At 49.3% G+C, this 15898-nt stretch overlaps 2 protein-coding genes across 2 annotated transcripts; both read right to left on the reverse strand.

The window, feature by feature from the left end:
• LOC116788522 (acyl-coenzyme A thioesterase 1-like) lies at positions 1 to 5380 on the reverse strand. Its single transcript, XM_032691423.1, has 3 exons — positions 4415 to 5380; positions 2581 to 2783; positions 1 to 835 (listed from the first exon to the last, which is right to left on the reverse strand). Exons 1-3 carry the CDS (start codon positions 5022 to 5024, stop codon positions 230 to 232), a joined length of 1419 nt encoding a protein of 472 aa, XP_032547314.1. The 5' UTR covers positions 5025 to 5380; the 3' UTR covers positions 1 to 229.
• A 6158-nt stretch (positions 5381 to 11538) lies between these two features.
• Positions 11539 to 13321, reverse strand: RIOX1 (ribosomal oxygenase 1). Its single transcript, XM_032691278.1, is given in 13 exon segments — positions 11539 to 11692; positions 11694 to 11806; positions 11809 to 11853; positions 11856 to 11918; positions 11921 to 11947; positions 11950 to 12008; positions 12010 to 12415; positions 12418 to 12441; positions 12444 to 12481; positions 12483 to 12543; positions 12546 to 12659; positions 12662 to 13001; positions 13088 to 13321. Coding segments are annotated over 13 exon segments (1638 nt in total). The 3' UTR covers positions 11539 to 11578.
• Positions 13322 to 15898: the final 2577 nt, after the last annotated feature.

The raw sequence follows: 15898 nt of genomic DNA on the forward strand, positions 1-15898 counted from the left end.
ACATTTGTCTTCCACAGCTTTTAATCCTATACTACACAAAGCAGGAGGCCAAGAACCTCTAACCAAGGTTAGAGGAGGGTGCAAAAACAAAGCAGCTTTAATGCTTTCACCCGCTGTCATCCTCCAAGAAACCCAATAGCTTATTCTCTGATGTTCCTTGTTCTCATTCTGAGCCATTTAACAAAGCAATCTTGAAACACCAGCATCTTCATCTGTAATCTACTTCACATCACAGATTACTGGATGTTCCAGATGGCTTGCCTGTGAGGTGTTTCCGGAAGAAAGCTTGGATCTGCTGCCAAGCATCTATCTGTGCCTCACAGTGTGCCTTGGGCTCCCCTCCCCACTCCACAGGTTTGCCAACTAGCAGGTGCATTGAGGCTGCACACATTGGGAAAAAGGGAGGTTCGATGTAGTGCCCTGCTCCAGGATAACAGACTATCTCAGGCTTTTCCTTCCCATGAGCTTGCAAACGTTTGCTCCCCTCAACTGCAAAGAATTCGCTTTTCCAGTTGCGATCATCCTGGCCAACAATGAACAAGAAGCGACACTCGGCCTTCTCCAAAGGGATAAAGCTTTGCTGGTCAGGCCCTTCTAGTGGGTTGTTCAACGTATCAAAAATATCAGCAATCCCAGACTTGCCGACCTTGATGCGTTTCAAATTGATACTAAGAGGTGGAATGGTGATGTCCTTGTAGCGGAGCACTGCACCCACATTTGCCACTGAGCCATTGATAAGGGCAGTGGCTGTGATGCCCTTTAGGAAGGAGGCCATGGAGGTGCACAGGTCACCACCCTTTGAGATTCCAAGCAACCCAATTCCTGGACCTTTAACCTGGAGGTGAGAGAAGAGAAACCACAAGCAATGAACCAAAGCGTGCCACTTCTTTAAGATGTTGCCACGTTTGCAGCCGTGCCTGTCCCAGATTTGGACCCCAAGTACAGGCATCTAAGATCCTGTTTGCAGGGCCCACATCTGAGGGACCCTGGGCACTGTTCTGTGCTTGATTTATGGTCCTAAGCCCTACTGGGACTGCAGCATCATCACCTAACAAAGCTACAGGGTTCAGTGCTGAAGCAGAGAATACAGTGTGTTTGCAGATGTGCAGTCCCAAATTCACTTTGCCTATAAGGCAGTTGAGGGAAGAAGAGGGAAGGAGAAGGGGAGGCTTCTTCTACAAATACTTTCTTTCAGTGCAAAATGCTCAAAGTCAGCAATGACTATGATATTGTCATCACTTATGATAATGTATTTCTTATACTCAACCACTGTCTTTGGTTTCCCTATTAAGAAGATAACATGGAGTGGCAGGCTCCACATCAGCTGCTCTCCCTCTTCTCTGGTACGCTTGGTGTCAAACTCACAGGAAGCATTCTGAGGTACCTTACTCATTAAAATGTATCTTAAAAAAAATAACCTATTAAACCCATTTTTCTAAGAGGATTGTACAGTCCTCTGGAGTCAATCTAGAATAGGTTACCTTCATTTTCTTTTACACAAGGCAAATTAACTAGAATAGAAAAATTAAATGACCTTACAAGGTATTGAAAGCCTCCAAGGATATTGGAAGAAGGTTAGCTAATACCACAACTGCTTCAAAATCCAAAGACCCTTAGGAGCAAAAAGGCTCTGAGACAGCATCAAAATTTAGTATCTTTCGTATCTTATCACCAGTGTAATAGGCTCCAAACCCACTGACTTTGAAACATGGAAAGGGAGAAATTAGAAAATACAGCTGAAACTTTGCAACGCATTAAAAACATGATGAGGGTATCAGTGGAGGTGTTAATGGGAGGCAATGGTACTGCTCTCAGGGGAAAAAAAAAAGACAGGTGGAAGCAATTTTCAGATTTTTTTGGGCAGAGAGGTGGCATGAGCAGTTAAGGTTAAGGCATCTGAAAAGCAACCAAGACCTTTAACATCTACTCATCTTTCTGAGGTTGAGGAAGGTATTTGTTTTCATTCTCCGGAGAAACCAAGTATTGCCTTATGTGCCTATTGTCATGCACAGCTGCTTGCAAGGAGATGCAGAACCAAGCAGGTTCTCTTTCAAGAAGCGTTTACTTAGAAGGATCCCTAAGTGCACAACTAGTTACTAAAACCCACGCTCACCAAATAACAACATTTGGGGTGATTCTAACAGCGTATAAAATACACAGCAACAAATGTGTACTGGTGGATTTCCTTGAGACTTGTATCACAGAAGGTTATCATGTGCTCCACAGCTGAAAAGGACATTAAGATCTGCAGGACATTCTACAGAGCATAAACCTAAAAGCCCTGCTGGAAGTCAAATAAGTCTCCAGGCAACTAGCACCCTAGTTATGACACTGGGTTGAATGGAGTAGAAATTACCAGTATGTTACTTATGTGTCACTGTTTCTCCTGGCCACTTCAAAAGGAAGAATTGGAATAAGCTGCCAGAGAGCCATTGTAATGGGAATTAAAGATATCAAACAAATTAATCACAGCCAACTTAACAGTGATGCTATTTTAAATACAGCAGCTCTGCCCCATCTGCAGTCTGACAGGACCGAAATAATGAGAGTTCACTGTAGTGAGTCAATGAACAAACCAACCTGGGTGTGTTGTAACATATAGTTTACAGCTTCTTCAAAATATTCCAGGTGGAATTCCTTCATCTCTTTGGGGAGATCTTCATAGCTGTAGTAAGCCAGAGCCAGCACAGCAAAGCCATAGTTGGCCAGCAGGCATGCCCTGTATTCAGGGAGTCCTCCTCCAGTTCCGTATAAGTCAATAATTCCCGGAAAGGGGCCATTTCCTGCGAGAGACCATATAACAGGACACATTAACCCACAATTCTTAAGTTATATGCCAATATCATAGGCCTGGGAATGTGTCTTTTTAAAAAAAGAAAAAACCTAAAGCAGCAGAATGGTGTTAAGGGTCCTAAACTACTGTGCCAGTTTTAATTAAATGGCTACATTGCTTCAATATTAAACAAGCCAGCAAAAATTAGCAGGCCTGGTAATGTTCTGGATAACATCAGAGAACATGTGGCTGGAAGAGAATTGATCTTTTGAGAGTCACAACTAGTTTCTGTATCATGTAAATTCACTGCAAAGCTATCAAGCTCTGAATTACACCCAGGAGGCTTTTCCTTGCTGCATTTCTCAGTATCAAAAAAAAAAATCTCTTCTGATGATTTCAGCTTCTCAGTTTCAGTGTAAATGTACTATGGCCATTTATTCTAGGATTAAGAGAAGAAAGTATCTGAAACTAACCTTGCTAACCTGGTAAGAGAACCTTTACATTAGGTTCATCAGGGGACAAGTCCAAAGCTGAGAGGGATTGCCACAAACTGCTAACAAAGTATAGAAAGGAGGAGGCCAAGAGGGAGACTCCCATTCCTGCTCAGGAGGGAAGGCGAGGCTTCCCTCAGGTGTCTGCAGACTAACATAGAGAACATGGGCAACAAGCAAGAAGAACAGGAAATTCACCTCCAGCCTCAAGGCTACAGTGCAGTCAGAAGCCAGGACACTGGCTGGGACAGCACGTGTGATTTCAGCGCTATCATGGAGGAGTTGCCAGGGACAGACAGGGAAGAAAGGGGAAAGCACATAATACATAGAGGAGCTCTTTGAGTACATGAGCTTGGTGAAAGCCTCTGGATCACAGGGGGAAGGAAAGCTGGAGTGTGGCAGTGGTGCAGCTGCTGCAAACCACTCAACCAAGGGAATGAGGTTTCCTACAGCCAACTAGCAGAAATCTGGACAGCTGCTGGGAGGACAACACAGCATTTGTCAGGCAATCTGAAAACCTCACAGACCATAGTAATGATTACTTTCTGACAAAAATACTGTAAGAGCAAACCTGTCTAATGCTTTCCTTAATTTTCTGCTCACAAACAAGGAAGAATTGGGGACAAATGTGGCAGCAAAAGGCAGCTTGGATTGCCTTGGGCTTCAGCAACTAGGATATAACTGAGTTCAGGATCTGTGGAGAGGCTGGAAAGGGAAGCAGCAGGCTTAAACTCTATAGTTTGGGAGAGCAACCTTCTACTTACTCAAAGAATTACTAGCTGAATTCCCTGGGAAACAGCCAGGTAGAGGAAAGGTATCTTGAAGACTGGCTGACACCACCTCCCACAGCATTTGGGAATAAGAAGGGTATTGTGATAAATGCTTTCATGTCCAGTAAGAATCAATTAAATAAACTCACGTGTGCTTCAGCACATATAGCTGCTCTACGTAATTAGCGTACCCAGCAGACCAAAGAGAGTTGGGCTGATCAGACCGCTCCTTGAGAAGTGTCTAGTGCCAGCTGGCAGGGCCAGGCTTCCCCTTGTCCTCAGGGGAAGCCTGGAAGGGGTCACGCTCCGGGCCTGGGAGCGCGGGGCCGAAAGCAGAGCAACATCAGTGGGAGAAGGAGCCCGGCACGGCCGGTACTCACCGGGGGGCAGAAAAAGCGTCGCCCGGATCCTCCCCTCTCGCACCGGGACTCTCCGCACGCCGTCCCGCAGGAACGCCCGCTCGTGCTGCGCCTGGGTCAGGAGCCGCCCTGGAGGCTTCTCGTGGCCCTCAAACACCTCCAGCTGCAGGAGGAAGGGGCTCTGAACGTCCCGCTTCACCAGCCGCCAGAAGGGCCTCTGGGGCTGCAAAGCCCAGAGCAGTCCCATGGGCTCCAGGCCGGAGAAGCTGCCTCCCGGCAGCGCAGGACAGCGGGCGAGGTCCAGCTCCCCGTCGTCCCCCGCCTGGTAGCGGGCACTGGCCTGGAAGAGCTCTCCCTTCTCATCCCGCAAGGATGTCCTCAGTGTGACCTGTTGCCGCGGGCCGAGGCCCTGCACAGCGATGGCCAGCGGCTCATCGAAGAGACTGCGGGTGGCGGGCGAGAGGCGGATAGAGGGGGCCATGGAGGCGAGTCCACGGGCAGAGGCTGTCCCGGGGGTCCACGCGGGGCTGCGGCACCGTGGGGCTGCAGGCGCGGGGCCGGGCCAGGGCAGTCGCCTCTGCCAGCTACGGGAGCTGGCCCGGCGCAGGGAGCGGGCAGTGATCTGCCACATTGCCCCGGGTAGTTCCCGCCTCTGGGGGCGGATTCTGGGGCAGGTCCCCGCGGAACCGGAGTCGGGATCGATCCCGGAGTGCCGCTGTAAGACCCCGCGGGCAGGAGCGGGGCGGTAGGTCCCTCGCCCCGCCGGCCTGCTTCCCTGCCGCCCTGCCCCCCTACTCTTCGCTTCTCCTCTGTCTTCGACCCTGCCCTTCCGGCTATGGGAGGGTTCTCTGTCAAACTCTGCCGAGTTCTTGCGACCTGTCCTGGCCCCAGAGAGCTCCTCAGTGTCCCCCCGAGCTCCCCTGGACCGGACGGTGGCTGCGGGCGGGGGGACACGCGGGGCAGGACGGGCAGAGGCGTTGACGAGCCACCGAGCAGAACCGCAGTCGGGATTCACCGTCCGGGCAGCGAAGGGCCTGTGTGGGACCGACCGCACAGAGATGGGGCAGCGCGGAGCTGTTGCTCGCCGGCAGCGACCCCGAATAGGGCCGAACTGTGCTGTGCCTCTCAGCCGAGAGACCGGAGCGTGGGCCAGCCCCAGCCGGGGCGAGGAGAAGCCACACGAGCACCAGCCCGGCAGTGCTTCGCCTCTCCTTGCCGGTTCTGCCTCTGTATTGGTTGCCCCAAGGCACGGGCAAGGTGGCTTATGTCTCCACCAGGCTCTGCTCAGCCCTGGCAGCTGCACAGCCAGGTGAATTGGGAAGGATGGTTAGGATCGTCAGTAGTGCAGGAGGGATGAGGAGGGAGTGCTTTCACAGACTCTTTAGGTAGGTCAGGAAATATCTGGCTCTTCTAGTAATGGATTTTGCAAGGTTTTAAAAAAGAAGGCCATTCAGTCCATTTTGCCCAGAGCTGGATCTTCTGATCCAGAAGGAGCTGCAGAGGGACAGCTGTTTCCTTAGGCTCCCAGAGTATTCCTGGAGATGCAGGTAGGGGTGCCTCACAGTCTGAACTCCTCATGTCTGACTTAGTGGTGTGAAACAAGTGGAAGCATCTGAGGGAATCCTGAGCATTGTCCTGTTTGGAAATACTAAGTGGTCAGAGGTGTTGGACAGAGTCTCAGCAGCCTTTCCTTCCCTGGGGAGATTACCCATTCTCTCCTAAACAGATGAGGTGCTTTGTCATCTGGCATTTGGGCATGTTGTCTGGTGTCTAGCCCTCAATGTGTGGCAACTACTCCTGTTGTTGAGAAGAACAATCCTTGGTTTACTGTAGTGGATTTGATCACCAGCTTGACCATAGGCTGGAGCAGATGCTAAGGGAAAAGTTCCTGGAGGCTTCAGCAACATTCCTTCTCCTCTATGCTTGGTGACACAAGAGGAGTGGAAGAGTGAAGGTAAAAGGGTTATTTTCTATGGTGTCCTGTTCTTACCTGGGCAGCCCTTGATCCCAAGCTTCTGCAATCCCAAGGTTTCACCCTGGGAAGAGAGAGTGGTCAAGTTGCAAACCCTGCTTCTAACCAAAGCAGAACAAATGACTCCCTGGCTTTCAAATCTCAGTCCTTTATTACAATTCTCAACCCAATAACAAAAATTGAAATGTTCCACATCATGTGGGAGAAGATCACAATGATTGTAAATTCAGCAGGAAGTTTTTTGCATTACATCTTGGAGCCAGAAGTATCCACTAGCCAGAACACAGCATTGTGAAGGGAAGATGGGAAGAAGGCACAGAAGGCAAACGACCTTCCCCAAGGATAAACCAGAAACAGTCTGGCAACCTGGCTATAGCATCCATTTTTGCACACTCCCAGCAGCACAGAGATCAGAGACATTTCCATTTGCAATGAGACATTCAGCATAACAACAGTGAAATCCCTGCTCCAAAATTGTGATTTGGCAGGTGTTGCTTTCAAGTATGAGCTGAGGATAGCCTGTACATGTAGAGACCACAGTGATATGCAAAGTACTGTCAAGAATGCCTTAGGAGAATAGAACCCCACCAAGAAACATAACAGTGCATTTGGCACATGAGGTGTTTTATAAAAGGCAAAAAATGCCATGCATTTTCTTGACACTTGAACAAAAAGGTTCAGGGAAGAAGAGAAAAGGCAAACCCATTTCTTTTCTGAGTCATGGATGCATAAAGTCATGGAAGATACTGTAGTTGTACAGCTGAGACAAACTGTTAGATTGATAACTGTAACAGAATTTATCAGATCTGGTTGTTCAAAGTGTGTGTTGCTTGCACATCACTTGTTGCACATTACTTGTCATTTAAATATTTCTGGAAAAAAGCCTGGATCTGTGGCCAAGCATGAACCTGAGCTTTAGAATAAGCCCCGAACTCCTCACCCAGGACTGCCCGCTTGTGAAAAACGGGATGGTTTCCTATGGGGTACAAAGGGAAAAAGGTAGGATCTATGCAGTGCCCTGTTCCAGGGTGGGAGAGAATCTGAAAATTTTTCCTCCCTTGAGCCTGCAAAAGCTTGCAGACTTCAGTAGCATAATACTTTCTTTTGACAACAGGGTCATCTTGTCCCGCGATGAATAGTAGCTGTGCCTCAGCTTTCTCTATTGGGATCAGGCTTCGGTTGCCAGGGGCTTGAAAGGAGTCAATAAGGACATCAGAACAATCAAGAATATTGGAATCGGTGACCTTGATATGTTGTTCATATGTGGTCAAAATGGGGATGGTTTTAACCTTGTAACAGAGAGGAATAAATGTAGCAGCCACAGGGCCATTGAGGGAAGCAAATGGCTGTGATGTTCTTCAGGAAGGCAGCCATGGCGAGAGACAGTTCATCTCCTTTGGAGTAACCAAGCAGGCCAATCCCTGGCCCCTTCACCTGGCACATGGGAGAAAATGTTCATCAGTACTGAGCTGAAAAGCGTGACAGCTGGTTCATGGAGGGGAACATTGTCTAATGCTGAGAATTTGCAAAACTGCATGAAGAAAGTGATGGCAATGATTAGTTTTTCTTCTGGACAAATAACAGGAACCTCCTACGCACAAATTGTTTCCATTCCCATGCAAAATGTTCCTTGATGATAGCCAAGAGAGAGCAAGCATAATGATACCATTTGAGCGCTGGTTGCAAAACAGAAGTAAGGCTATCCAGAGCTATGGTGGAAAGGTTTTGGTAGTGGGAAGCTGTGGTCTCTGTGAGAAGAGACCAGGGCTTCCCCCGTATTGGACAGGGACAGTTTTAGCCAGCTCAGAGACAGACTTGATGCTGCCCGAAGATGGGGTGGAGGTGTTTTTAGTTTTGTTCTTATTTCTCACTGTGCTACCCTGTTATTAGCTGGCAATAAATTAAATTAATCTTCTCTAAGTCCAGTCTGTTTTGCCCATGGTGTTAGTTGATGAATTACGCTCCATCCTTATCTTGAGCCGTGAGGTTTTTCATCTTAGTTTCTTCACCTCTCCTGTTCCTAAAGGGGATTGAGAGAGTGGCTAGGTGGGTATCCAGCAGAGCCAGTTGACAGCTTACACAGTTAGCTACTCGTAAAGGCTTTTTTCTTTACCCTTCTTAGACTAAGGGGTCATATGGGGGCATGTGATGACAATTCATGAAGGCTGCTTCAAAAAATGCATGTTTCTGTTCTCCACTTCCGCCCACCTTGTTATGCCTCAGACACCATCTCTGTCACTCCACATGATGGTACCTGAATAGAACCTCATCCTCTGCCCTTCCAGTGCATATCTGTTTGATCCTTCCCCTTTCTTAGGCGAGCATTCTGGTAGATGCTAGCCATGCCAGGTGAGTATTTGTACAGCTTTCCCCAGAGATAACTCTGGCAGACTGACAGGCACATCAAAGTGGCTGCAGGCGGCAGGCGAGAGGCATACGGAAGGGGCCGGGGATGATAAGTGAGTGATGTGGAAATGCTGGATAGGAGAAACCTTGTCTGCCATGACCACAACCATGCTCAGCAAAGAAGGCTGGGAGCAATTTGCAGCTTCTGTGATCCACTCAGCTGCATCATGACTGTATTTAAGCTGGATGTTCTGGCTTCTTGTGCCTGGGCAGCCAGTCATGGAGTGCTGCCTCCTCCTCCTGCCCAGGTGGGACGGCTGGCTTTGCTCCCCACTTTCTGTGCCCTGTGTGGTTATTGTGAAGCCAATGGTCCTTATATCCTTCAAAAAGATGCTGTACCAATGCCCCGAGGGGCTGATTACAAAAGCAAATAAAACCCAGCTCTCTCACAGCTCTTCTGTCCTGCACAGCTCCTCTTGGAAAAGTTGCTGGATGTGCTCCCTGTACCTTCATTTGTGTTTCTGCACTGTTTGGAACCATGTGAGGGAACTCTCAACATGGTCCTTGCCTTGCCTTGCCTTACAGCATGCAGAACATTCCCCTCCAACAGCCATGGTGTAGCCTCTGGAGGACACAACACTGCCCTGTGCCTTTGATGCTTGTGCCATGCTGCACTGTCCTTACAATGTGGCCTTCAGGCCTGTGTTGTGCCGCACAGATTCCAAGCCTTATGGGAAACTCAGCCATCTCTTCCTTACACAGAAGCTCACAGGCAGCTTCCAGTCAGTACCTGTGGTTACGTGAGCTGCGTGGCCCTGCACTTGTCAAACAGTGCAGCAAGATATTCCCATGCAAACATTGTCTCTCTTTGACTGTAGACGTGATAAATAGAGCTGTTTCCTCATACAAAAATCTTACAATACCCTAAAAGACTGAAAGGGGAGACATCTGCTATGGACCATGTCTGCATGATATGCTGTATGTGGGGTGGAGCCCTGTCACATGCTTCATTGCTCAGGGTTCTCAGCATCTAAAGAGGTGTAAGATTATCTATACTAGTCTCTTTTTAGAGTGTTAGCTCTAATAAATAGCATTTCTAGATACTTTACAGAATGTGAGTGCTTTTCTTACAAAAGTGCTTTTCAGGGATCATAATGGACCAGCACCTCCCAATGCAAAAAATTTGGCATACTCCACCAGTCTTAGTGAGAAATACCTTTATGGAGAAAGACCAAGAAAAGAGAAACTCTGTGCCTGCTAGCCCTGCGTAAAACCATGAGGAGTATGTGTAAGGTGTTTAGCCCAGGCAGTTTCCTTAGTAGATTCAGAAGCTGGGGAGGAATTATCAGAATTCCCACCCCAGCTGAAGTATTATGTTGTTTAGAAAACAGGGTCCAGGGAAAGGAAAAGCTAAGGAAAACTTGTGCCATCTTTGATTGTCATTAATGTACTTGAAATGGACATGGGGGTGCTTACAACCATCATAGAAAGGACTGCATGAGCTCCTGGTGCAGCACTGCACCCACCGCAAGTCCCCAAGCAGCAAACTGAAGTGCAGGTGCCCATGGTTGCACAGGGGCCACAGAGCAGCCCAGGAACTGGGCATGAGATATTTACCAGGGGCATGAATGGTGGGACAAGGATGGCTGACCCTCTACTAAGGATGACAAAAGGGTCAGAGGACATGTGACAACAGCATTTCTGTCCAGCCACTAGTGATTTACAGATCAAAGAGGGCTGCAGGGCACCTCAGCACGCTCTTGTCCTGTGCAGTTTTACACAGCCCGAGTTTCAAGATTTAGCAAAAGCATACAGGCAAAAGAGGGAGGAAAGGCTGGCACACTGGCTTTTGCAAGTATGGGACCTTGGAGGACATAGTGTACACTTAAATCCTAACCAGTTAAAAGTGCATGTGTGCCACCTTGCAAAACCCTGATGATCCAACAGCTCAGAGGACCACAGGGTAATACACCCCGCTCCTTGTGGATATAGCTTCAGGAGGCTTTAAAGACAGAATAACCCTCACCTGCTGACTGCTATGATCAAACAGCATTGAGGAAAAGCATATTTATGGAAACTGGCCCCACAGCCAGGCATGTGTTCATGAAATTTTATAGGTCCTTAAATGAAACTTTTTTCACGTAGCACAAAAAAAGCCATATTAGAGGGTGCCCCATTTGCTTTGAAAGGACCAATAATTTCATTGCTAGGGGCTGCCGTGGGAAAACCAGTAGGGGAGGTTATTTTATCACTAAGACACCTTGCAGACTGAAGAAGATGCAAGTGAGCCTGAAACATTTCAAATGCAGCAGATGATGTTTGCCTAAGGACATCTTGCTGCACTGTGTGATAAGGCTCACGTAGGTAATGTAATTGCTGGAACTGAGTAGGAGCTGCCTGCAAGCTCCACTTCCAAGAAGAGCTGGACAAATTTTTCTGTGACCAAGGGATCTTACAACACAGCATAGGCCTGAAGGCCTACGCAGCAGGCACAGCACAGGCACACAGAATGCTGACCATCACCAAATCTGCCTGTGAATAATAAGAGTACTTCCCACAGCAGAGCAGGCTGCTTTAAAATACTGTGAAAATACAAAGATGATTTACTGAAAAAGGTCACCAGTTCCTGAAGTTACCTAGAGTGTAGCACACGTAGTAACATTTTCCCTTCTCTAGTCACTCAGCCACTCTGCTCCTAGAGCAGATACCCATTGTAATCAGAACATTTCCCTACCCATACCATAGCCCTTCTGCCCCCAGATGAGATGCAGGGACTGGACTGCTGATTCACATCTAGTAGGTGTAAGGCAAGACCAAGACAGAACACTTCCTAAACAAATGTATGTTTATTTTGTTAAAAAATAAGATTACACTTGCACCAGAGGCTTCTTCGTAGTCAGAATGCCCTTCTCAAACAGGAGTGTGGCTAGAGAAATCCTTTCCTCCAAGGTTTCACATGGAAGGTTACCCACACTGTGTGATTGGATAGGAAGACAGCAGAAATTCGATACTGTCTGTATACTCGGGATCTAGCTCAAGGAACTTGGGTTCTTCTTTGTGATACACTCTTGAGTTTTCTGTCGTGTAATACAGCACACACCTGCTTCTTCTTCATTACATAATCTAACAATGCCATGGCGGGGGGTATTTCAGTGTCTTTTGTTATCTGTATATCAACATTGTGAGGGCCTCCATCTTGCCACCGGCTGGGAAGCCATAGATACTTTGTGCCTTTCACTCTGGGTAAGCACAGGGGGCAGACAGTCATGAAGAAATGACTTGGCCATCTGATCCACCAGCATCGATGGGTGCATAGTCAATGAGTCTCTTTATCAGGCTCTGCACCTTCTCCATAAAGGCTGTTCGCCGAGCATCAACTGCGTCTGAGTTGGCAACCCCCATGTACCCCAGGTAGTCCATGGGAAGCCCTCGCCGGTACTCCACATCCTCCTCCAGGGCCATCTGCAAGGCAGCTGGGAGGAGCTTCTCCAGAAGGTCCCCCCAGGAATTCCTCTGGTAGGAAGACACAGTGATGTGGAGCGAGTGTGCATCAGGGAGACAGTCGCCCTGGTGGATAAAGCCACGGGGGAAGTACAGCAGGTCCCCGGCCTCAAGCACCGTCTCCAGCACAGGCTCACCGAGCTCAGCCTGCGTTAGGTTTGAACTGGAGAACTGGGGCAGCACCTCGGCATCCGTCCGGGGCTGTAGACACGCCAGTGCTTCTTCCCCCCAGCTGCAGCACAAAGGCCTCGATGTCATCATAGTGGGGGGAAGCCCTGTGTCCCTGGTGGCGTGAGGTATGTGTTGGCTCCCACCATGCTGCCAAACTGCCCTGCAGGATGGAGAGGAAGTGCCAGACGGTGGGGGAGAAAACCTGTGGGCAGAGGAGCCGCAGGGAGCAGCCGTTCTGGTAGAAGTCCCAGACGACGGCAGGCAGGGCCCGACCCGAGGATTGTGCGTTTCCCGCACGCCCTCGGCGTAGCTGGTCACGTCCAGGTGGGTGCCGAAGTGCACTTCGCCGTCCCGAAGGGCGGCGTCCAAGTCGGCCGTGGAAAAGAGCCCCGCGTAGTACCTGGGGTCGCCTCGCCGCACCAGCAGCGGCGCCCGCTCCCAGTGCTGCCCCAGGAACTCGCCCGGCGCCACTGGGGCCAGCAGCCAGCGGAACAGCTCTGCCGCCCGCTGCCGGCTGTCTTCCAGCCGCCCCAGCCGCCGCAGCAGTCCCGGCACGCCGCCGCTGTCCTCCCCCGCCGCCCGCGGCCGCCCGGATGGTCGCGGGCCGCCCGCGGCTTCCTCCCAGGCACAGCGCCGCCGAGCAGATTGAGAGACCGCGGACAGACGGCCGCCCACCCGGGCCGGGGCTCCACGCGGAGCTCCACCGGGAGCTCCACGCGGCTCGGGGGCGCGGCGGGCGGCGACGCCGACCGAGGCGGGGCCTCCGGCTCCGGGCCGCCGCCTCCCGCTCGGCCGCGCCTCGCCCGGGCCTTGGCCCGCTTGCGGCTCGCGGGCAGCGGCGCCCCGCGGCGGCGCCGCTCCAGCCGCCCGGCCCCCGCTACCCGGCGGTACACGGCGAGCGCCGACAGCCGCCCCAGCTCCCGCTGCTCCGCCGCCATGGCCGCCACGGCCCCGCCCCGCCGCATCCGCCGGAAGCGCCCCGGGCACGGGATGTCGCGGGGCTCGGAGCCCGCACGCCTGCCCCCGGAAGGGCATTTCCCGAGTGTGCTTGTGGTGCTGCGCGGAACATATCTTGTGTTCTGTCATCACGTCCGCTTAAAATGTGCCGGGCGTATTTGCTTCCCCCCGCCCGAAAAAGGAAAGGAGAGGCGAATCCCCTGGGAACCGATGCAGGCAGATCTGTTCCTTGTCTGGGAAGCTTCGCTCTGGACGTATGCTCTAAGCACGTTCATAAAGTTATTCTTCTCCGAAGGCGTAACATAAGGATGTACTTTTGGACTGCCTGCAATTACTTTGCAGCTTAATGAGGCGAGATGAGATAAAACCGATTTCATAAGGTTCTGTTGTGCAAGGAATAGAAATCCAAGCTGGATGGAGCCAATTCTGGTGTACCATCCCTCCTCCCCCTTTCTTGTGCTTCTAATGGTGATGACAAGTTTTGGTTTTTTTCCAAATACACTAACTGCTAATAAGATGGGCAGACCTTCGTTCCCTCTCTATCTCTCTCCTAGGCCTGAAGCTTCATAAAAAGACAACGTTAGTGGTGCTGTAGGTACCTGGACAGCCTGAGGGCTGCTCTGTTCTTCCAGAGACTGCAGCTTCAGCACAAGAAGCTTTGCTGGAGGGTAGAGGACAGACCAGCAAGACTCTGATTGTGGCAAATGTGAAAAACTGTAGAGGTTTGTATTGTCAGACGTGTTGATGCTGTTCTGATCAAGAAACTTCAGTACAAGAAATTCACACTTCAGTACTTTTGTGAGAAGAATGTTATGGACTGCAGTAATTCATGGGAATGAATTTTGCATGAGAATTTCATCTCCAGAGGCTGCTGTGAGTCTAAAGCATTTAACTGGAGCAATTACCCAAGTGTGCCCAGAAACCCTCTGGTTCACAGGGTGTTATTAACCTCTCACAGATATGAATATCAGCTGCATACAATATGTGAAACAGCTAACATTCACAAGGCATATGCAGATCTGCTGCGTGGGATACTGAGTGTACCAGGCATAGGATGCAAAGCTGAAAAGAGAACTTTCACCTCTAGACAGGGTTTAAATCCAGACCTACATTTCAATTTTACCACAATTCAGGAGCAGAAATCAGTTAGGCCTAATGAGGATAAGTTCAGCTGTTAAGTCTCAAATTCTAGAACATGCAGATATCTTAAAATTGCCTGTTGCTTGAATCGCCTTAAAACTGTAAGCAACAAAGACCCTTCTTGCATATATGCAGTAACAACTATTTTCATTTTGGAGGTATTTTTCTGACAGAGTTCATCGGGCACAACCTTTGCAGCCAAAGTTGCGGGAAGAGCAACAGCAGAAGACTGTCCCGTTTGTACCACGGTGGTTTTCATTAAAGGAGACAGATTTTAGGCGTGCGTAAGCAACACTTCAGCCTCCCATTTCACGTCTGGACCGTTTTTGGCTTTGCCAGCAGGTGGCAGAGGCCGATCAGCGCTCTGCACCCCTGCGGTGGGAAACACGCATGGAAGAGGATATCGTACTTCCTGTCAAGAGGACTGGCGTGGATGAGGTTTGAAACGAGAGTGCAAGCAGCCTGTGCATTCATGTGTAGACTGGAAGAGAAGGGAAGGGCGAACTCTCTATTTCAATCCATTCTTTGTTTTCCCAAGGTTAAGCCCTGATTACCGAAATAATCTTATCAGCTGAAACCGTTTCAACAGAACTGGGCCCTTAACAAAATCGAGATGCAAGTGCTTTGAAATATGGTAGAAGTTAGGCCATTGCATGCTTTAGTTATATGTAAGCATGGCTAAATAGGTTTGGGAGGGGGAAGAATTTTGAAAAACGTAGGCATCTGGATTGTTATTTGTGTTACTGCGTAATTTACTGGAGTGCAACTGATCCTTCTCAGAAGCAGCCGGGCACTGTAAACAGAGCCTGACCTGAGTTACACCAGAATATCTGTAATGACTGCAGCAAAGCTGTCCTGGATGTTTACCAGTACAGGGGGGGTTCACAGTCTTATTCAATGGCTCTGATCTTCATATGGATGTCACTTTCTACTGCTGAGAGGCAGTTGATTGACACTGGATTATTTTTTGAGGTATAACAAAGTCTCTGAGTGAAGGACACAGTGGAAGATAATAGTGGTGAAATCTCTATGACAATAAAGTGTTTCTTTTGACAATTTAGACTTTCTAAGAATAAATGCTTTCAGGAATAAAGAATGTTGCTATTTTTCCATGTGACACAAGAAAGGGTTTTGACCTAGGGCAAAAAGAGAGAGCTTCAGTATCACAGAGTACTCAGATGGTTGTCTAGGAGTAGCCACAAGGTCCACTTTAATGCTGTTTGCATTAATTGTCTGATACTTCAAGGGAGTTTGCTAAAGAAAGAAGTGTCACGTACAGCTCTTTAAATAAACAAAACAAAAGTAGCGCAGATCTCTGAATGATTAGGTAGTCCCCAGCTGCTGCTCACATGACAGAGTAACAACTGGAGGCTCAATTAAATTTCTTAATTAGAATTTAGCACAAAGTTACTCAGATT

This window comes from Chiroxiphia lanceolata, chromosome 6 (genome assembly GCF_009829145.1).
Source record: "Chiroxiphia lanceolata isolate bChiLan1 chromosome 6, bChiLan1.pri, whole genome shotgun sequence".
In the NCBI taxonomy this organism is placed as follows: domain Eukaryota; kingdom Metazoa; phylum Chordata; class Aves; order Passeriformes; family Pipridae; genus Chiroxiphia; species Chiroxiphia lanceolata.